At 38.6% G+C, this 21,959-nt stretch overlaps 1 protein-coding gene across 1 annotated transcript in view; it reads left to right on the top strand.

Moving 5' to 3' along the window:
* Positions 1–21,959, top strand: part of LOC128370991 (rho GTPase-activating protein 26-like) — a 95,820-nt gene that overhangs the window by 44,997 nt on the left and 28,864 nt on the right. Inside the window, exons 5-16 of the mRNA XM_053331181.1 lie at positions 5,380–5,481; positions 5,580–5,690; positions 7,203–7,307; positions 7,737–7,866; positions 8,394–8,494; positions 10,419–10,513; positions 12,247–12,325; positions 13,489–13,525; positions 13,781–13,846; positions 15,089–15,163; positions 15,307–15,391; positions 16,459–16,517. Coding sequence (XP_053187156.1) covers positions 5,380–5,481; positions 5,580–5,690; positions 7,203–7,307; positions 7,737–7,866; positions 8,394–8,494; positions 10,419–10,513; positions 12,247–12,325; positions 13,489–13,525; positions 13,781–13,846; positions 15,089–15,163; positions 15,307–15,391; positions 16,459–16,517 — 1,045 coding nt within the window. The remainder of the gene's footprint in view (positions 1–5,379; positions 5,482–5,579; positions 5,691–7,202; positions 7,308–7,736; positions 7,867–8,393; positions 8,495–10,418; positions 10,514–12,246; positions 12,326–13,488; positions 13,526–13,780; positions 13,847–15,088; positions 15,164–15,306; positions 15,392–16,458; positions 16,518–21,959) is intronic.

Raw genomic sequence — 21,959 nt, 5'->3', positions numbered from 1 at the left:
CATGTACTGTGCATCAGTATTGATATTCTGGCAGTGTAACATAAATCAATAACTCAATAAAGTCCTTTTAGTGTCTTTTCAGCAGTTTGAGGAGCACTGGCAGATATTACATTTGCTCAAAACATTATTCATGCCATACAGTAAACTTTACACAAATCTTAATATTTTTTTCAAATTAAACAGTTAGGTATTTATAGATGTGTATTTATACCATATGATAATTGCTGTGTGCTTTTGGCACTTGAATGGAGCACTGCAGGTGAAAGTGTTGCAGTCTCAGCAGCTTTGGCACCTCCGCATCAGTACCACTTGGTTGATTTTACTGCAGCTTATTTGTTTTTCGAATATGTACTGTAGTGTTCAAATGTCACCAAATTTTATATACTCACTGTATTATCAGATTTTTGAAGTGGAGTTGTATGAAGTCCTTATTCATAGTCAGTGTATTATGTACAGTTAATTTGGGTCAGCACACTTCCTGTTTGGAGAAGCATAACTAAAGCTAAGCAGTGAACTGCACTTCAAAATATACAAACTATCCCTTTATGTCATTTTCCAATTTGATCATAGTAGCTTCACAAAAACAGCGTTTCTACTGCTGCTTGGGCCTTTTTATTTGCACATATTAAAGCATACATGCATACATGGATTACAGTGTAGTTCTAGTAAGATCCTCCACCGTGGAGCACTGAGGCAGTATTTAAAGAATTTGTTTTGATAACCTTGCTGCAATGCACATATTTTAAAAGTTCAGAAGAGCAGCTTTACGTGGAGCAAACAGACAGAAAAAGATAACAGTTGCCAATTTAACCGAACAAGCCAAATGCCATCAGATATGAGTATGGTAAATCTTTACAACAATGTCATGAGATGTTATTATATATAGCAGGCATATAATACCAAGCCTTTTAAGGTGTCATAAGTGCTTATGACACCTTAAAAGGCTCGGTCTTCATCTCAGTCAGTTATTTTAACAGTACAATGACGTGTTCAAAGAATATATGAAAGTCCTTTTGAGATACACTTGTAATAAAAGTCTATAGTACATATACAGAATATTTATTGCATGTCTAAGGGTAGCCCTCCTCTCCCATGGTGGTGTCTATGAAGGTCTGAACCGTCATTACATGACCTGGATAGGGGATTAGAGGAATAAATAATGCTGACATAAATCACTGATTCTCACAGGGGGGGTCTCATAGGCCAGCGGGGCTCCCTCGTGGCATCACTGGTGTTTTAGTGTTTCAGTGTGTATAAACCTTGGCTGAATGTACAGGAGGGCATGGAAACACTGAACTTGAAAAAGTTAATAGGTAAAGTAGTTAAGTATAAAGTACAGTATAAGTGTATAGGTTCTGAAACTAAGTTAGTTGGATTTGACTGTTTACTATCTGGTTTGATTTTATTTGGCTTTTTAAATCGAAACTATGGTCTACTTATTTCAGTTATTTACTGTATTTACTAGTTTTACTGTATAATTTTATTAAAGGAATAGGATACAATGATTTGATTATTTAATATCTTATTTTTTATTATCCCAAATATATACTGTCTCACTCAAACCATCAACATAAGCATGTTTAAACACATTAATCACATTTAAACTTGAATGTATGTATGATTTATGTTCTTTGTGTACATGTGCATTGTGACATTGTCGGTATGTGTCTTGTGTGATGTACCAGCTTGGAGCCCAAGACAAAGTATCGCTTATCTAACCTTATCTCAAACATGAGGATGTTTACTTTTTAATAAGTGTAAATACTCAAAGCTAAATGAGAACCTTGGACAGAACAGATGTATCCCACACATGACTCAATACTTACTAGAAAAATATTACTTTCTAATGATTTTTTCTTATGCATGTTTTACAGAAAATCCCTCTACTGAACATTTTTGATAATCCCTCACCCTGTGTAGCAAATTTGCCATCTTTCAGTGTTTATAATCTTTTTACAGTAGGTCATGATGCACTTGTCCTGTGCAGTCATTAGCCATACCTAGATGAGTAGCCATGGGGGTTCCTCTGATACGTGCAGTATTAAATATGTTATCGGTGCATACTGTGCTAATCCCCCTCAACAGCAGGTCATTGTTTGATTGTGACATGGTGGCCAGATTAAGAAGTGAACATATAATCTGTGCAGTTAGGTCACCATGAGCGATGTACTAATCCCAGTTTAGCCCTAAAAGAACTGACAACATCTTCGCCTGGCACAGTTTCACCTTGTCTAAAGCTTCAGAGCTGTCACTCCTTCTAACACTAGGCGAGTTTTAGGGGAATTACAGCAAGTGGATAAGGAACAGTAGAAATATATTGAAAACATGCTGGGCTATGCATAATACAGTGTATTAAAAATAACGACCACTTCAGGTCCAGGGTCTAATCTCACCATAGACTTTATGCAAATCAAACTGTGGCAGAAACAAGGCCTCATGGCTTCACACAAGTAATTCACCTTCAACGTGCACTGTCAGCATAAAAAATACAACACTGCTCTTTAACACAAAAGGACATAGAGCTGCTAATGTGAGGCCCATGTCTGTATAAAACAAACACATCACACCTGCAACAATGATAGAAGCTGAATAAACACACTCAGCATAAAGTCTGTGAAACAATCCACTGCTGATAAAGTTTTGGACAGTTGGTATCATTACGTACTTACTTATTTAAGTTGCTGATGACTGGATTAGATCATAGTATTTCAGTCAGCCGTGTGTCAGTGTCTCAGTTAGTATAAACCCCAGCAAGACAGCAAATACTGCTTCTGTTAAATAATCCAGCACAGTTTATTTATTTCACTGTTATTGAGCTTTGGTGCTTTGATAAAACCTTAAAAAGAGAAGAAAAGAATCAAAAAAATGAATGTTTACAAAAAGATGCATGCTATCTGCTCTATGCAGGAACAAGCCAGGAATGATGATGTATTAGTTGGCTTCATGTTTCAGTGGGACTTGTTAATAATTGTTGACATGACAGAGCATAAGAGTTTGTTTTCAAACTCAAATGTGGCTGTGATGAGTCAATCTGGTGGCAGGACATAATCCTATATGAAAGAATTTCATTTATGCCTATGAAAAAAGAAAATCTTCAGTGTGTAATCATACTTGGGGGACATTGCCACCTGCTGGCTGACAATGGAAATGTTTTAAAGTAAACTACTGCTGCTCTACTGTACATTTCACCAATAATTTAGGTATCAAATTAACCACGGTTGATTGAAAACATGATGTCTAAGCTGTTTCTGCAGTTTCTGTTTTTGCACATTTTGAAGCAAGAAAAAAAAATCTGTCTTTCTCCGTTAGATTTTTAAACATACTTTTAGGGTTAGTGAAACTTACAATGAGGGAGATACAGGACAGAGATGCACCAACAGCAATTATCACATACATGATTTCCACAGTGAATATGAAAAAATGAAAGAGGCAGACTTGTAACAGAGGCCTTGTTGTTTAAAAGAACGTTCATCATCTCTGATGCGTTCTGCAGCTGTTGTCTGTTCCTCCTCCGGCCCTCAGGACTCTACTTGTTGAAACGGTCTTGGCAATCAAACACCTGTGTCATGTGATTGATACTGGGGTTGACATCAGCTTGTCTGAGTACTGGCCTATGAGACATTATTTTGTTGCTTTGTTTATTTCCTTGGCAAATATCTGTGTCAAGAGGAGCGGGAAAAAGAAATTCACACAAAGACTGTGAGGTCTGTTTTTTGGCTAATCCAGTAAAAGAAATATGATAAATGAAGGTAATTCATCACATTGTGGCAATGCTTCTCATTGATTTATATCATTAACCACAAAAAGCTATTTTCACAGATGACATTTTAACTTGTAATAGTAGAAAAACCACTACCAACATTAACAATGGCTCCATCATATTAAAGTGTCTCAGTAAACCTTGACAATGACAGAGAACCAGTTTGTACAATGGCAGGACCCTGAATGCAGCTATTATTCATTTTATTATTTACAGTACACATGCTTTTCCTACTGTGTCCAAATGGGTTCACTGTGGTATGTTACTCTGTAGTGAGTAAGCAACTGAATGTTTTTAAGATGACTCAAATCTGCCCCAATGGAAGAAGGCACACAGCTTAAAACATCATGTGAAGGGGATATCATGATATAAACACTATAACAACATCCGTGAAGGTTCATAAATTTGTATCATCCTCCAGTATGCAGTATATTGTTATGTTTACCAAATCTACTTCCCAGTAAATGGAGGTTTTCGGGTGAGGTGCTCGTATTTCATCTGTTTCAACAGTACATATTATAGGATGGATCTCCAATTAATAGGATACTTGTTTTACTGCCATTATTAATCGGAAAATAGTGAAATATGTTGATTATAATTTTAATCTTCATATCCAAAACTATCCACAACAGAGAAGCAGCAAAGTTTAGGAAGCTGGAACCTTCCAGATAAAAAAGATTTTTATGTTCATCTGATCCAACAAGTAGACTGATTTTTTTCAGCATTTAAATGGTTAAATGTTCCCTCTTTATATCTTGAACAATGGAAACACAGGATATTCTTATTCCGTCACGTCCCATGTTTTTGAGCTTTTTCGGAAAGCTCCAGCCTACTCATGTTATGAGTTTGGGATACAGAAACGTAATAACATTAACAAGCTGGGGCAGATGTACAGTAATAATACCGCAGGGCCTCACTGACAGTGGGAGACCCACCCTGATCCACCCCTCCTCTGTTTATGTGTTATCGTCTCTCCTTTTGTTTCCCTGCCTGTCTCTCTCTGTACTGATTCATGTCTCCTCCTTCAACTGGCTTTAATTAGTTTAATGATCCTAACATAACAGTACAACCAAGAGAAAAAACATGGTCAGAAACTGAACTCCTCCACTCTCCTCGTCTTCTTCTTCTTCTTGTGTCTGTGTTTCTTGGACATTTGAACACTTTACATTTTTTCCCTATATTTTTCAGTCCAATACTCTTGAATACACACCCTGTTCTATCTGTCCCTGGTTTATCATCCATCCATCTGTCTGTCTTTTATGTCAGTGAGCTCAGCGCTGATGAAACAGTCTGTTGTTTAATAAGCAGCTGTGTTCCCCAGAGGAACTTTTTTTTTATACTAGACTCCCCAAAAAATGGAAAATATGATGTGTAAGCTAGAGATAAATTCACATAAAATGAAGTTTGCCTTGCTTCCTGTTCTCAAAACCTGCAGCTGTGTTTTTTCCCCCCAACTGTACAAGCACTGTGGTTGATTTCAGCCAATCTTATGTTTGGTCTATTATCGGCACAGAAATATTGAGAGTGAATTTCTGTGCGAGTTTAATTAACTGTGATGAAGCTTCATAATTTTTTCTGCCACCCAATTAAAAGTTTTTTGTTTGTTTTATCTGTTGCAGGAAGCTAGGAAAAAATATGACAAAGAGACAGAGAAGTATTGTGCAGTACTGGAAAAGCACCTTAGTCTTTCAGCAAAGAAGAAAGAGTCACATCTACATGAGGTAAGATGTTGGCAAGATGTTGCTTGATTGGTAATATTGCTCATATTTTTCCATGAATATCAGGGAATCTGTTTTCTCAATTTCCTTCCCTGTTATAGGCGGACAACCAAGTAGATAACGTACGGCAGCATTTCTACGAGGTTTCTCTGGAGTACGTCTTCAAGGTGCAGGAGGTGCAAGAGAGAAAGATGTTTGACTTTGTGGAGCCTGTAAGATGACACTTGTTTTTTCTCCTTTTATGTAATATGCCTATTTTTTTATTCTTCTTTTCCCCCCAGGAGACTGTGTGCACATGCTCATTTTCAGCAGTAGTCTGTTTTACATTCACTCACTTTGACATATCCACACCCAGCAGCTGCACCGTACAGTCACAGTCCTATAAAGACTGGTAGTGGTAGTGAGGAATAGAAGACAGTTTGTTGCATATAAACCACAAAAAAACGCTTTACTGGTTCTGCTTTAAGTTCTGTCTTTTAAGATATTAAATTTTTTCTGTCACATGGAAACATACACTGCCTGGCCAAAAAAAAAAAAAAGTCGCCACCAAAAAAAAAAAAGGTCACACACTCTAATATTTTGTTGGACCGCCTTTAGCTTTGATTACAGCACGCATTCACCGTAGCATTGTTTCGATAAGCTTCTGCAATGTCATAAGATTTATTTCCGTCCAGTGTTACATTAATTTTTCACCAAGATCTTGTATTGATGATGGGAGGGTCGGACTCTGTGGTTGACAATCCATGTGTGAAAATGATGTTTCATGCTCCCTGAACCACTCTTTCACTATTTGATCCTGATGAATCAATGGCATTGTCATCTTGGAATATGCCCATGCCATCGGGGAAGATAAAATCCATTGATGGAATAACCTGGTCATTCAGTATATTCACGTAGTCAGCTGACCTCATTCTTTGGGCACATAATGCTGCTGAACCTTGACCTGACCAACTGCAGCAACCCCAGATCATAACACTGCCCCTACAGGCTTGAACAGTAGGCAGTAGGCATGATGGGTGCATCACTTCATCTGCCTCTCTTCTTACCCTGATACGCCCATAACTCTGGAATAGGGTAAATCTGGAGTCATCAGACTACATGAACTTCTTCCATTGCTCCAGAGTCCAGTCTTTATGCTCCCTAGCAAATTGAAGCCATTTTTTCCCAATTAGCCTCACTGACTAGTGGTTTTCTTAAGGCTGCACAGCTGTGCAGTCCCAATCCCTTGAGTTCCCTTTGCATTGTGCATGTGGAAATGCTCTTACTTTCACCATTAAACATAGAGTGTGTGACCTTTTTTTTTGGTGGCAACTGTTTTTTTGGCCAAGCAGTGTATTTCACAATTACACAGTATTTTTGGTAAATACAAATTCTTCTAAATTTTTGTTCTATGAATCTGCTAAATACAACATCTGTTTTCTCATTTTTCTCTCTTGCTTCTCGTCTTCCACATCCTTGTACTTAAACCCTTCCTTCTCATCCTGCCTCGCTACCACTACTATCTGTGTTTTCTCCCCTCTGTTCTCCTTGTGCATCTTCAAATCCTCAACCCTTTCTTGCCTCTTCACGTTCTTATACTTTTCTCTCTCCTACTCCATTTCTCCCTCTCATTTTTTTCTCACACATTTGCAATTATTGGCCATCTTCCACCTTCCTTTCCCCTTGCTGTCATCTTTCTCCTTTCCACTCCTATTTTCATCTGCTTCACCTTCTTGTTCCCTCAGTTGTTGGCATTTCTCCAAGGTCTGTTCACCTACTATCACCACGGCTATGAGCTGGCAAAAGACTTCAACCACTTCAAGACTGATCTTACCATCAGTATACAGAATGTAAGGTTGCATGACGCACACACACACACACACACACACACACACACACACACACACACACACAAAGCACAAGTAAACACTGCATCCTTAAACACTAGCTTAATCAGTAGAGGAAACATTTTTTAATCAAACCTGCCCCAAAAATAATTTAGAAGACATGTGAAAGAAAAATGAATTTATAAAAAGCCACAGACTGAGATTAAAACTAACACTTACTCAAAGATTCATCTAGAAATAATAGCATTTATAACCAAAAGGTCACACTAAATCCTCACTACAGAAAGGGTAAACATTGTATCCCTTATTCTGCAAAAAAAAGAAATGGGTTAGTATAAAATCTGCTGCTGTTGCATGTTTAGCTAACACAGGATCAGACCATTCGATTATATGGCCTGAGGTGTGTGTTTCTCCATGTTTGTGTTTGGACAGACGAGGAACCGCTTTGAGAGTACACGGTCAGAGGTGGAGTGTCTGATGAGAAAGATGAAGGAGAATCCACATGAGCACAAGAGTGTCAGCCAGCACACCATGGAGGGATATCTGTTTGTTCAGGAGAAGCGTATGTATCTGCCCACTTCTATGTGTGTGTGTGTGTGTGTGTGTGTGTGTGTGTGTGTGTGTGCGCACATATGTACACAATCACTTAAAAAGGTCACACATCCTAAAATGAGTGCACAATGTAGTAAAAATTGCAGTGTGGTATTAACATGGGAACAATTTGTGTGTGTGTATTGGTACATGCTTGTATCTGTCACAAACACAGTACATGCATAGAGTACACACACACATCCTGTCCAAGCAGCAGGACAAACAAACCATATTGAAAGTGTGGTTGATGAAGTCAATCCTGACCGTGACAGCAGCTCTGGCCATGTGCGATTGCCATGGTAACATGTCTGCCACTAAAGCCTTTTTTTTACCTTGTCTCTGTTTTCTCTATGTGATGTCACTCTCCTTTATCTCTCTGTCTTTATTACTCTCTTCCCCTGAGATTGGAGGCAGAGAGTGTGGTGAAGAAGATGAAGGAGAATCCATGTTTTTAATATCTTTTTTATCTCTCTCCATTTCTTGCTGTCTCTCCCTCAGGCTCATTTGTGTCTACCTGGGTGAAGTACTACTGTACGTACCATCGTGAGCCTAAGAGGGTCACCATGGTCCTATTTGACCCTAAATCAGGAGGGAAAACGGTGAGTAGCTCTGGCCATTAAAATATACAGTTGAGGTCAAAATGTTACAAAACATTAGATTCATGAGTCTCTGTGTGTCTACAGCAGTGGAAACATATATTAAGTTCAGTTCACACACAAATGATCAACACATGCAGACACTTAGCGTATCTTGGCCTAAGCGTCACTTCAGCATGTCGTCATATCATCTGCTTTGAAGTTGGTTCCCACCTAGTTCGTCCTACAGGGCTGCTCTCCATCACTCATTAATACACTCTTCTCACTGCCAAGCACAAAACAAGCTCTCACTGTGTTTGACATAATTATATAATTCCCAATATATGACACAGTGATGCAAGATATTTTCGGGGAAGCTATAGCAGAGTTTGACATCACAAAACTTTTGAACTTTTTCAACCCATCAGCAGTAAATGTCAAGATTTGCGTCAATACACTACTTTGCTGCCAAGACAAGGAGCTTTTTTTCATGCGTGGTACCATTTCACACCAGAGTACAGTCATAGATGGAGATACCTGTTTTTAGAAGAGAAAGATGACCATTTTCACAACAGTAGCCTGAAGTGTGAAGTTCAGGCCAAAAATGTTTTGAGTATGCAGCATGACTCCAACTGTTTTCTTGAAGTGCTGTTATCTCTCTCTCCACCTACGTAGTGAATAAACTACAGCTTATGGAAGCTCAGGCCTGTTTTCTGAAGGTTTAAGGTAGTATCAGAAGCAATGGACATCACAGAATGATGATCTCTTTGATTGAAGGGGCAAACAAGAGCAGCATTTTTTCCTTTTTAATGTGCTCAGGTCAACATTCAGTAGCTCAGCTACTATTTATTGATTGAACCCAGTACGCTGGCACGAGTTGAGCCTCTCAACTCCAACACAACCAGACAGTGAGGAGGGTATTAACTGAACAAAACGTAGAGATCTGAAAGGCACATGGTGAAACAGGCCAGTGGAAAAAAGGACAGAGAGCAGCTGTACAGGACTGAAAGGGAAGAAATAAAAGTCATGATGTCAGACATGAGCCCATTAGTGTTTCATAGTAAGATAATCAAATCTGGACGAAAACGCTAGTTAACAGTGGATGTATACACATGATGCTTTATCACATGATATTTAAAAAACAAAAACAAATAAATGCATGATATAAATGACATATAAATAATTTAAACCACAGCACATAAAAGGCAGTGGGCTGAGAAATTTCCAAAAATGGACACACCCTTGTATGCAAAAGATGAAAATACTGAGCAATCTTTGAACATGCTTCAGACTTCTAGGGTTTTATTATCTGATATTGATTTAATATCATAACTTTATTTTTTACTTTTCTCACATTTTTGTCAAATATTTATTTGCTCATATTTAAAAGTACCACGAGGGACATAAATTTATTCTGTGAAGATGGTTGAGAATGACAGTTATTTTAGGTACTTACCATACTACAAGATGGACTGACCAAAACTTCTTAGTTCCTATTTATTTACAGTGTATTTTCAGTTTCAAGCTCATTTCTTGTCAGCCACTTCCCACAGTTGTGTCTTTGCCCATTTCACTCAGCAAATGTTTCCAAATATATATTAGTGTGCTTCCAATTTGAAAGTTCCAATGGGATAATTAAGCAAGTTGGTGTCAAACTTGAGAAGAGGGAGAATGTGTTCTTATAATCAAGAAACAGACAAGCCATAAGGAAAGGCTCTTCAGTTTGTGAGTTATCAGCCTCTATCAGTCATCTCAAACATCATCCATAATGTGAGGACCATTTTTTCAGAATTCTTTTCTTCCTGTTGTGTGGAAAGAAAGACGTACTTCTGTACTGATATTTATCTCATTTTGATGTGCCTCCACACTGCTCTGCATGCATCAAAATGTCAAAATGATACTTACCGTATCACGTTTTGTTTCTATCTTAACTTACTCTCTTTGTCAGGGAGAAGAGGAGAATTTCACCCTCAAGTCTTGCACCAGGAGAAAGACAGACTCGATAGAAAAGAGGTTCTGTTTTGATGTGGAGGCTGTGGATAGGTGAGAGTGTATACATTTTTACTTTGAATGATGGACTTGTTGCACAATTCTTTGACCTTCTTTTGACATACTTCCGCCTCCTTTTTATGTCATTTAACATTTCTTTATCAGTATTAAACATTTACATTTCTTTTCAGTCTACAAACGGTATGTCTATTTAACCCTAATCAGCATAATGTAAAAGCAATGTGGACAAATGGTGATTTCAAGGGATTTTATTTACACTTTTCTAGAATATTGTTGAATTTTGCAGCAGGAAACATCAGGGAATATTTTGGAAAATAAGTAACTATTTCTCAACTTGTTTAACACATACAGAACATTTATTTTTAGGTAATTTTGTCCCTAGCAAACCAGCTGGTAGTGCAAGACTTTCTGAAAAAGCCAAAAGAAATCAGGATGTAATTAAATATTTAAGGATACTATGATTGGTTCTTGCTGTTGTTATGCATAGAAGCATCATATGTAACAGTGTTTTCATACAACACATTTCAGCCACATTGCTTTGATCTGCCATCACTTCAGTGATCAACACAAGGTGTTTTTACCTGGTGTAATTACAGCTAACAGACACATAGGGGTGCTGTTCAGTTGATTTACACCTGGAGATGGGATATAGTGGGTGTTTATCCTCTCAGGCTGGATCCCCTGCCAGCTTTGCTTCCTACACTCCTCCTCCTCCTCTTTCTCCCCTCACCCTGCCTACTCCTCCTCAACTTCAACTTTATCTCATCGAATCAGCTCACCTTCCCATTCTCTTGTTTGTCATTCCCACATTGTGCCTTTATTTATATCAGTGGTGTGTGTGCATCAGTTGGTGTGTGTCTATTTAAAGTGCTATAAGGGATTGCTAAAGACATTTCCTTTGACAGTGTGTTTACATGTAAGAAATACATTAGATTAAGTCATTTTATGTAAAAAATACAGTTTTTTTGTTTGTGTATCCACCCATGAACAGTGTGTGTATACACATGCATCTGAATTTGATTGTGTGTTAGATGGTGTCTGAAAATTGAAGGACAGTGTTTAGATTGGTGTGAGTGTGTATGTGTGTTGAGAGGGTTACATTACTGTGATGGTGACAGTTGAAGGTGAATATACTGCTAGACATAGGGCAAAAGACTGTATATGAATGATTGGAAACCTATAGAAGCCTGGGATGGACATGACTAATGAGGCTGTGTGCGTGTGTGCTTGTGGGCGTGTGTGTGTGTGTGTATACATTGAAGGTTGCCCATATCAAGGTGATTTACCTTAGTGGATTAGACAAACTTGTCCTCTCTAGGATAAATATGATTTGTATGCAGGGATCCTTCTATTAGAAATGGGGCATTGGGATTTTTAAATAAAGTATTCTGATTCAAGTATGTTATAACTCATTATTAAAACAATCTAAAACAACCTTTTTGTCCAGAAAAAACATAGGATATTTTTTAAGTTAGGCTCTTTGTTTAAAGTGTGATGTTATGATTACAGTTGTAGTTTGTTTGTGCATAACTGCGTGCTTGTATTTGCATGTTTATCTTAGTGTGGGTTTGGCCAGTATTTGCAAGGTCTGTTGATCGTATGTAACGAACAATGTTTGCCACTGACCTCTGTATTTGATGAGCCTGTTTGCTTTGTGTGTGCCTGCCTGCCTGTGTGTGTGTGTGTGTGTGTGTGTGTGTGTGTGTGTGTGTGTGTGTGTGTGTGTGTGTGTGTGTGTGTGTGTGTGTGTGTGTGTGTGTGTGAAGGTCGGGAGTGATCACCATGCAGGCTCTGTCAGAAGAAGACCGCAGGTTGTGGATGGAAGCCATGGATGGGAGAGAACCGGTAGGTTGCCACGGTTACCAGTTTGCTCTTATGTGACAGAGATGAAGAAAGAGAGGCAGACAGACAGAGACAGAGAAAGAGGGGTGGACAGTATGTCTTCTAAACAAACCAAGAGCTCCAGCAATGTATATCATGTTTGTAGACTTAGTTCGACTTCAGCTGCTTTTCCTCAGTGCACACATAGCATGATGTGCCACCTGTTAACACTCAACATTGTATGTAATGGACACAAAGCAGGAATTCATAATCTGAGGGGACACAAGGATTATTAATAGGACAGGAACGAAATTTATTATTAAATATTTTCTAGTACCCACTTGTTCAACTGCTTCAGCCCTTTAGCAATGATATAATTTGAGAATATTAGAAGGGAAAAATTGGTCTTTGGCGGAGCTGCTCAACTTGAAGACATACATAATGCAACCTGTGATGAGAGGCTGCAAATAGACATCGATAAAAATGTTTGAAAGTTAACTGACAGTTAGTCCTTCCCAAACTCAGTTTATCCCCTGAAAATTACTTAATATACAGCTTTTCGCCCTAAGGCTGGAGGTGTGCTGCTTTTCCTACTCTCATTCAGCCATGTTCATGCCCCAACACCTCTCTCATTCTCGTGTCTACATTCAAATGTGGAGAGGTAATCTACATCCACAAGCCTCAACAAGCAGTTGTTGAGCTCAGTCAATCCGCAATAAAAAAATAAATGTTGATGTTCACGTTTCACACCAGAGCTCATCTTACATTTATTGTTGTTAAAACTTTCCTGCTCTGTTGTTGCTGCTACTGTACTTTCACCAAGAGAGTCAGTCCAAACTCGCCACTGACCACACTTACTGTGCACGATGCAACCGCACATAGTCCAACTCCTTCTGAACATGAAGGTGTACACAGAACCCCAACCTTTCCATTACCATGGAAACTGATGCTATGAAGACTGCAAACTAAATGTGATGTGTGTATGTTCCTCAACATCTTGAAGAATTACAGCTTTTCTTCATAAGTGAAATGAACAGCATTTGTTAAAAAACCATCAAATCTAGTATAAGTAGAAAAACAGCACAACAGCATATATTTTTTTTTTGGTGTTGACCATTGTGCTCTCATTAGACATAGTTGTTAACATAATTTTCTTGCTAAAGGAGTTGGTGCGTTTTTCTTTGCAGGTGTACAATCTGAACAAAGACAACCAGGCTGAAGGATGTAAGTAGCTTTAATTGGGATTCATTAACTGTTTACAATAGTAACTATTATTGTCCAGAGCTACGGTGAGAGGACATAGCATGACTTTTACATTTAAATACAAATATGCAAAAATCTCGTATTTTTGTAAATCCAAAAATGTAGTTTGTAATTCAGTATCTCAAAAATACTCTATGTGGTTTGTGTTTATTATAATTGTGCAATGTCTCATTTCACTTGCCTATGTCACACTCATACTCCTCTCATCTCCATCAGTGGCACAGCTGGATGTGATAGGGTTCAACGTGATGAAAAAATTCATCTATGCGGTGGAGACTCGAGGTACAGTGTTAACTCACATCCTTTTTTCCATTCTTTCTGGTCTTTGGATTTCCTGCTTCTCAAGTATGATACAGTACACAGTACGCTTCACTTAAATTGAGTACAGATTTGTTCTTTTTATATCCCAACACAGTAGTACAGAGCTCAAAATCGATCCAATGTCATTGGGTTTACAGTGCTTTGCTTTTTAAAACTCCCTTTATGATTATATTTCAGTTACTTATCTCAATAAAAAAACAAAACAAAACATATAAAGATGCTACACACATGTTAACAGATAAATACACTCATTATTTCATAAAAAGGTGGCAGCTACAGGAAAGTTCCTTATTTTTTTTATTTTTTCATTAGATCTATGATAATGTGGTAGATAGTAAAAATCAGTAGTTGTTAAACAATCTGTAAGTAGAGGAAAAATCTGTAAAAAAAAAAAAAATCTTATGGAAGAACCTTACTCTTAAACACAAGCTGTTGGCAGGAGGAGTTTTGAAACAGGTGTCAAAGGTCATCAGTGGGATTTAAACCCTCCACCCTCTGAGCATGTTGTCTTGTGATGCATCTGAGAGGTATTCTTCTAAAATGTCACAGTAAAGGTCCACCTGTGCATCAGTATTCGTCACTTTCATCTGGTACACTCAGGGCATCCATTACAACACACTCTTAAGCTTCACTCGGCAGACACATTTACATTTAGATGGTGCCTAATGATGGCTTTGTACAGTACGTCTGAGCTACCAGCATCATTTCTTTACATTAGAAGGGTGTCTGTTGAATGTATGCAAAATGACTTTAAACAATCATATGTTAAGCAAATGTACATGTATTTAAATGCAAAAAATGCTTGAATTGCCCAGAAACATGTTATTACAGTAAACCTGGCTAGATGTCATACTCCTTCCTTTCATTAAATTCATGCTGAGTAAAGCTCTCCGTGCACCTTTTTAGATTTAGCTTTTTGTAATTGACTAGCAGTCTTTTATGGTGCAAAGGAAGGAGAGGCACCTTATTACCATTAATCCCTTGTTCAGCTACGTTTCCTGATATTAACCAGGAAGCTGCCTGTATTCTTTTTTCTCCACACCATTTATTTTAGGATTGAATGTGAAAAGTACCTTGCTGATGGAAAATGTATTTATCTTCCATAATTCCAGAGGCAGCAAATAATTGAATTAGGCACCACAGTTGTAAACATTATATTTGTTTGGTTCAACATTTAATCAAGGAGCTCTTCTCTCCTCGCAGGTATTGACGAGCAGGGATTGTACAGAATCGTCGGTGTCAGCTCCAGAGTACAAAAACTACTTAGCCTTGCAATGGGTAAACACAAAAACTGCATGCAATAAACACACATGCAAACATTTAGTTAATACATTTAAAATATGTTATATCAGTTTGAATGCATTTCTCTTTTCTCTCTTTTTTAAAACATTTTTTTTAATTCCCTTGTTTTTGTTGATCAGATCCTAAGACATGTGCTGATGTGGAGCTGGACAGCCCAGAGTGGGAGATTAAGACTCTGACTAGTGCTATCAAGCACTATCTCAGGTTTGTGGCAGTTACATAAATGATACATAAAAGCACATACAAGTTATAAAAACAGAAATTCCTCTAAAACATCTATAAAGAGTTCTGTAGTTATCAAGTTTCCCAACAAATACTCATATGTATTTGTCATAAAATTGTGTTTCAATATTCAAAGGCGTGTTTTAACCTTGAGGTTTGATTAGTCTTTTCATGACTCTGAATAATTTTTCTCATTCTGAAGTTACAGCACTTTTCTGCTCTCTTCACATATACTGTAGTACTTGAATAACTGCATATTACTGCTTTCAGTTTCTGCAGCTTGTGCAAAACAGATTTCTGGCCAGAATTAAAATTAATTAATTGTTCATTTTCTTTTCCATTCCTACATTATTTGCTGTACTTTCTTGTTAAACCTGTTTTATGTATTTTGTAAACATTTTTTATGTAGCCAGAAAGGGCTGGTGCTGATCTTTTTATAGAAGCGGTCCACTTTACATTCAGTCAGTTGCACACAATCATACATTCCCAGTACAACCACAGTCTTACCTGCTGGCTGCTGTATAGCATTTGATGGTTAAATTACTTCCACAAGAGCATCTGAGCTGTGGGTGGCCAGAAATAGGCAGCTACATAGAAGGAAGAATGCATGAAGGGAAAGAGAAGAGTATTGGTGTTCACGCTGTGCTCAATCTACTGTACCTGAATGAATCCAGGCTGTATGCACACAAACACACAGGTATTCATACAGACAAATTCATGCACATACACACACATGCACTTCATTGACACATAAATGGACAGATTCACAGACGGACCTCAGGTCAAGCCTCATTGAGAAGCAGCAGGAGCCATCACAGTCCTTAAGCAGCAGTGATAAACTGATGTCCAGCTGTACAAGTGGGCATGGCAGAGAAAGAAAAAAAGACGAGAAAGCGACTATACCAGATGAGGCGAGGGGAGCAGTTAGATGATCTTAATTAGACGAGTATTTAGATTTATTGATTCTCACCAAGCAACAAACCTTTGAGCTCTTTACATTTTCCAAGCTGACATTCTCCACCTGACTTGTTCGTCTCCTGTGTTTCCAGAGTGCTTCCTGGTCCTCTCATGACATACCAGTATCAGAGGAGCTTCATCAAAGCTGCCAGTGAGTATTTTTCTTTTATGTCTTATTTGCCTATCAAATGTGACCCCATGGAGTTCAGTCGGCAGAACATAAGACAGACTCTCCGACAGTTTGAGGTTGTTAGTTTCCCACTGAGGATACTCATATAAACACATACAGGACCATATGTTTTAAGGAGAATCCTTAAATAACCTTGAATTAAGTTATGTTGTTGTGTGCAGTTAATGAATGGACTGAGTATGGATTCTAATTTTTTACAGTTTTGTAATTACTTAGACAGAGATTCTTTGTCCTCGTCTTTCTCGTACCAATAAATGTCTTAATGAAGAGATGTTTTAAGTATTGCTCCTTAGTTTAATTTGGAAAATATGAATCATTATGTGAATGAGGTCCTGACTTGCTATTAAACTAGCTGCCGGCTGCAAATAGACGTTTCACCTGCTGAGATACCAGCACACCCACTGTGCCACCAGGAGGCTTCGGTCTGTCTATTTACTCTGGTAGTTGAGCCCTCCAACTGTGTCGCTTTATGTTGAATGTGACACACAGTATGTTTGTGACCTGGGGTGTGCATGGTTTTTATGTAATATTAATGAGTTTCAAATTCCACGTGAAGAGGAAAGGCTCGGGGAGCTGATCTAAAAGTGTCAAATGAGTAAAAGCTTGGTGTGTTACGGTTTGCTGGGTCAAATAGCAGCTTAAAAAATATTTTAACCAGCACCTAATAGCTGCAGTATATTGCGTCAGGATGAATAATTTCATTAAAAAAAAAACTAAAAACAAAAAAAACACTTGGCTGTCTTAATACTAAATACAAGCTTTCAGAAGCATCAACTGATTTAGACCATGATATTTTGTATGACGATTCCTCTCAGCAGAATATAATATTTTATACATCAAGGTTTTGTCTGGCCTTGTTGATTTATGGTAGTTCAGTTTAGTTAGGCCTGTTTAGCTTGGCTTTATATGGTCTGATCATATTCCATGCTTTTACTGTATCTTCATTTTACTGAATTGAAAAAAAGGTTTATTCAAGCTCAGTTGCAGTTTAGTCTAGGCAGGTCTTGTCAGGGCTGCTGTATTACAGAATGTGTCAGTGACCTGTTTTCTTTGTTTGTCGGTAGCTTAGCTAACAAAGCTGAGCTGACAGGGAAAGGAACTTCAGGAAATGACTGCGTGTCTCTGGCAGCGCCACCAGGAAATGGCTCCATAGTGAGGCCAACTGGAGAGAAAATGAGAAAAGTGTGTTGATGTGCGTATTAGGAGAAAGGAGTAGAGCACCAGTTTGGCTGGTTTGATACTAACTTGGGCCACCCATGATATAATGCATGCATTCATGGTCCTGTAATAGTCATGTAATATAAAATGTCCTACCCAGTGGAGTTTGTTTAAGTTTACAGATGAATATCTCTCAACCCGCCCTAATTCTTTCCCTCTGTCGAACTTGTGCTCTCTCTTTTTCCCCTGCCATTCATCAGTTTCTGTTTATGTGGGTGTCTGCATTTGCATGTCATAATTTGTGTGTATGCAAGAGTGCGTGTGAGTGCACATTTGTATTTTATCCAAGGCAGGATTTTTACAGAAGCAGCAGGGTTTTTTGAGGCCAGCCTCCTCAGTTGAACTCTCTTTCAGCTCCTCCTCTCCTTCATGCACCCTCTCTGGCTCTGCCCACCGCTCTGCTCGCAAGCCTTGTCTTCCTCCTCCTCATCTCAACTTACTCTTTCCCATCTCGAGCTACTCTGGTTTTAAATGTCTGGTTTAAACAGAGAGCAGAGTTGAGGGTCAAATGAAAGGAGGAAATGGAGTGGAAAAACAAGGAGTGAAAGAGAGAAAGATGAGTAGGAGGAAGAGAAAGGGTGGAGTGCCACCTGGATTTCAGATACCTGCCTGAGGCATGTGCCAGCAAGAAAACACACATACAATAATTACTCTGGCTCCAGTCACTGGGGATTGCTTGCAATATCTCTTTCTCATTAATTCAGCAATCTTCTTCTTATGTTTTACCTTTGCTTCTCTCGTTTTCTTTCTCCATCTGACATTTTCACTTGAGTAAGACACCTGAATTCCATCAACTCTTTTCATTGGGCTTCATTTTTCACTACTTTAAGGCAAAGGTCTTTTGTAAAGGTCCCATAAAGCTGGATTACATATTAATCACTGTTATCACTATTGTAGTTCATTCTTAATAACCTTGTACATAAAACAGAGCGATCAAAGCATGAGAGAGTCAAAGATGATTGCCATGAGAGCAGTGTTAAAAACTAATATTCAGTTTGTCATTGAGAGTCTAACCTGCATGACATATTTCACAGGCTTTAAAGTTTCCCGTCCCTCTTTTCAAACAGCCTACCTGACGGTTTCTTTTGAAAATGCAGTATCATGTCTTGAATTAGTCACTCTCCCTGTTTAACAAGAATCGGTTAGTCCTCACACACATGCACTGCATCCAATGATAGATGCAATGTTAAACCAGATATGTGTTATTGAGAAAGTTAGCATGGTTTGGACACCTTAGCTCTCATTTTTCATTCTTCAGATATAGTGCAACTGAGTGTTAACACCATAAATGTAATCGAGGTGAGTCTGACAATCATGTGTGCCATATGATTCACTGCCTCTCGCCCCTCTCTGTGATGGCAGGCTTTGCCATACTTGACTTTGTACAAACTTGTTAGTGGTGAGCATGCCCACAGCCTTTAGCAAAGGATCCCAGATGCTCCCCTCACTAGCTGCTACCTCCAGCTTCTCCTGGGGGATACAGAGGTGTTCCCTGGCTTGATGGGATATGTAATCCCTCCAGAATATTCTGGATCTTGTTCAAAGTCTCCTCCTGGTTGGACATGCTGGGAATACCTCTACAGGGAAGTGTCCAGGGGTCATCCTAATCAGAAGTCTGAACCACCTCAACTGGCTTCTTGTCAATGTAAAGAAGCAGTTGTTCCACCCCGAGGTTCTTTAGGATGGGGTGGTTCAGGGGTAAGGTAAAAGCTGGGTAAGGTTGCTCTGGGCTCTCCAATCCATGGATCTAGAGGTCTCATCTGTGTTGGTTTGACATTGCCAGAATTGATCATTAATTCTGGCAATGTCAGAATTACACATCAGGTTTATGTTATCAGGTTTTTACTGAAAACTTTTTTTATATATGCCACTCCTATATGATTCCATGCAGGATGTAAAAGATTTGGTTTGTACAAGGGGATGTCATACATGAATAATGAATAGTAAGAAAATAGATCAGGTGGTGGTGCTGGAATTTGTTAGGGATCAGCTGATTGTCAGCAAATGTGGTGAGCCTCTTGTAGTAATGCTTCGCTCACGTACATTTGAACGTATATCCAGACAACAAATTTCAGTTGCAGGAAGAAGCAAGTTGTATGCTTTCTTAGATGACACAAGTCACACTGCTGTACAGACAATTCTCCCATTCTCTTAACCCTGTTTGTTCACCATGTTGTGAGGTGCTGCACGTAAACTCGTGTGTGTAGGGAATATATGCCAATGAGTCAGCCATGACTGTATTCAGATGCATAACATTTTTCAGTGCAGTTTTTCCTTTGAAGGACTGAAATTCAAGTTAAGAAAGAGAAAAAGTGATGTAAAAAGGTTGTTATTTGTTAAGTGAGGGATCAGGTGAAGGCTGTGATGATAAATGACTTCTGCTTTTTGTAATCATTTGTGACTCAGCACCATAACTATTGACCGCAGTGTTACATTGACATTCAGGCTGCAGTTTGTTCATGTGTATTTTGTTTTGTGTATTCGTTTTTGTCTTTACTAATATCCTTGTTTATTTTATTGTGAATATTTAAGTTATTTTTCTTTTGATGCAGGTTTCTTGACATTTTGTGATGTGAAATAGAGCTCAGTTGTGAATAAAGCAAAGAAATACGACCAATATAAAATATTTAGTATGTGTGTATGCCATTTCATGCACTTGCAGTCAGTTTAACCAAGTACATGACAACTTCTGTATTAGTTGAGTTGAGCTCATAATTTGATATTTTCCTTCATGGACTGTCTCAGCCAAAAAGAGGTGACTCCTGTTCACTAGCAGGTGATGGAGCCTGTTGTCATGGATACCTAGACTATGACTACCTCATTGGTTTCCAAACTGTCACATGGTTTTTCCCTAGCTGTCAGCTGCACCTTTAAAGCAGTCCAGCAGATCAGTTGAACTCATTGGTTTTTCCTGTATTATAATCAGCAGTCATCAGCAGGGGGTAGGGGTAACCACTTCACTGGTCATCATGTGGTGACCCTCTGTCCTTGGTGTTTCATTGATAGGCCCACGCAGCTACCGAACTTCAAGAGGATCAGTCAAGTCTGGATTTCTTCTGTTAATGATTCAGTCCTGTTTATGTGGACTGCAAATCATAACCAACTTTGAACTTTGAACTGTTTCTCCGTGCCCCCAATCTTGATCTTAGCTTGCCTCACAACACTAGCTCCATGTCCTGTATGTATTTGCTCCTGCATTATGAGTTGCGGTTAGGAGGATGAGAGCAGTGTGTGCTTCAGCATAATGTGTATGAAGTGGTGGACACAAGAAAATGCATTACAGGAAACTATGAGTTTTCCTGTTTTCATGTGCATGCATCTGCTTGGAGGTATATGTGGGTGTTGTGAACGTGCACATGCATTTGTATGTTAAAGGTATTTGGATTTGTGTGCTGGTCAGCTGGTTGTTTTTGCATTTTCTGTATGTATGTTGTAGTTTGTCAGGCCTGTAAGTTGGCAAAACAGTGTTTGTGTGTCTGTTTGTGAAATGCTCTACCAGTTGTTTGTGTGTTGCCTGGTGCTGACAGCCAGGGCCCAAGGGTTGATCTAGTGTGAGTCTGCTGTCATCTCTCTATCGACTGAATCTGTGGCTGTGACTTATTGTAGTCGTTCATCAACAACACATCTCTCTGCCTGTCTGTGTGCCTGCCTGTCTACTTGTTAATCACCAGGATGCACACTTCCTCACTCTGCAGTAAAGTAGAAACACTCAGTGACTAAAACAACCTCTTTATTTGTATCTGACTACATTGCTCTGCCTGTCTTGTCTGGTTTTTGCATCTCTCTGTCTTGTAAAAATAAATGCTCTTTCAGTCTATATTGGAAGCATTGCAGATGACCATGTGATGGTAATCACATCAACGGCAAGTTTAAACCTCAAGCATAAGGCTGACGTTTATATGTTTTAAATTTATTATTATTATTTTACTTTCCAACTTCACTACTGTGTGTTTGGTACTCTGACCCATTAAACATTTTACAAATAATTTAATTAAAAAGTAAATTCTTAAAACAGCTGCATACTGCAGTGACAGTGCATTTGTTGGGGGCTATTTTCAGTTATGGATTAATACACATTTGGCGCTCTAGTGAGTATTTAGGGCAGCAGAGGATGGTATATGTGGAAATGACTTAAAATAAACTTGTGTCCATGTTCATAGTGTTAAAGGAACATATCAGCCAGTG

This window comes from Scomber japonicus, chromosome 13, assembly GCF_027409825.1.
Source record: "Scomber japonicus isolate fScoJap1 chromosome 13, fScoJap1.pri, whole genome shotgun sequence".
Taxonomy (NCBI): Eukaryota; Metazoa; Chordata; class Actinopteri; order Scombriformes; family Scombridae; genus Scomber; species Scomber japonicus.
This window is presented reverse-complemented; position numbering and strand designations above follow the sequence as displayed.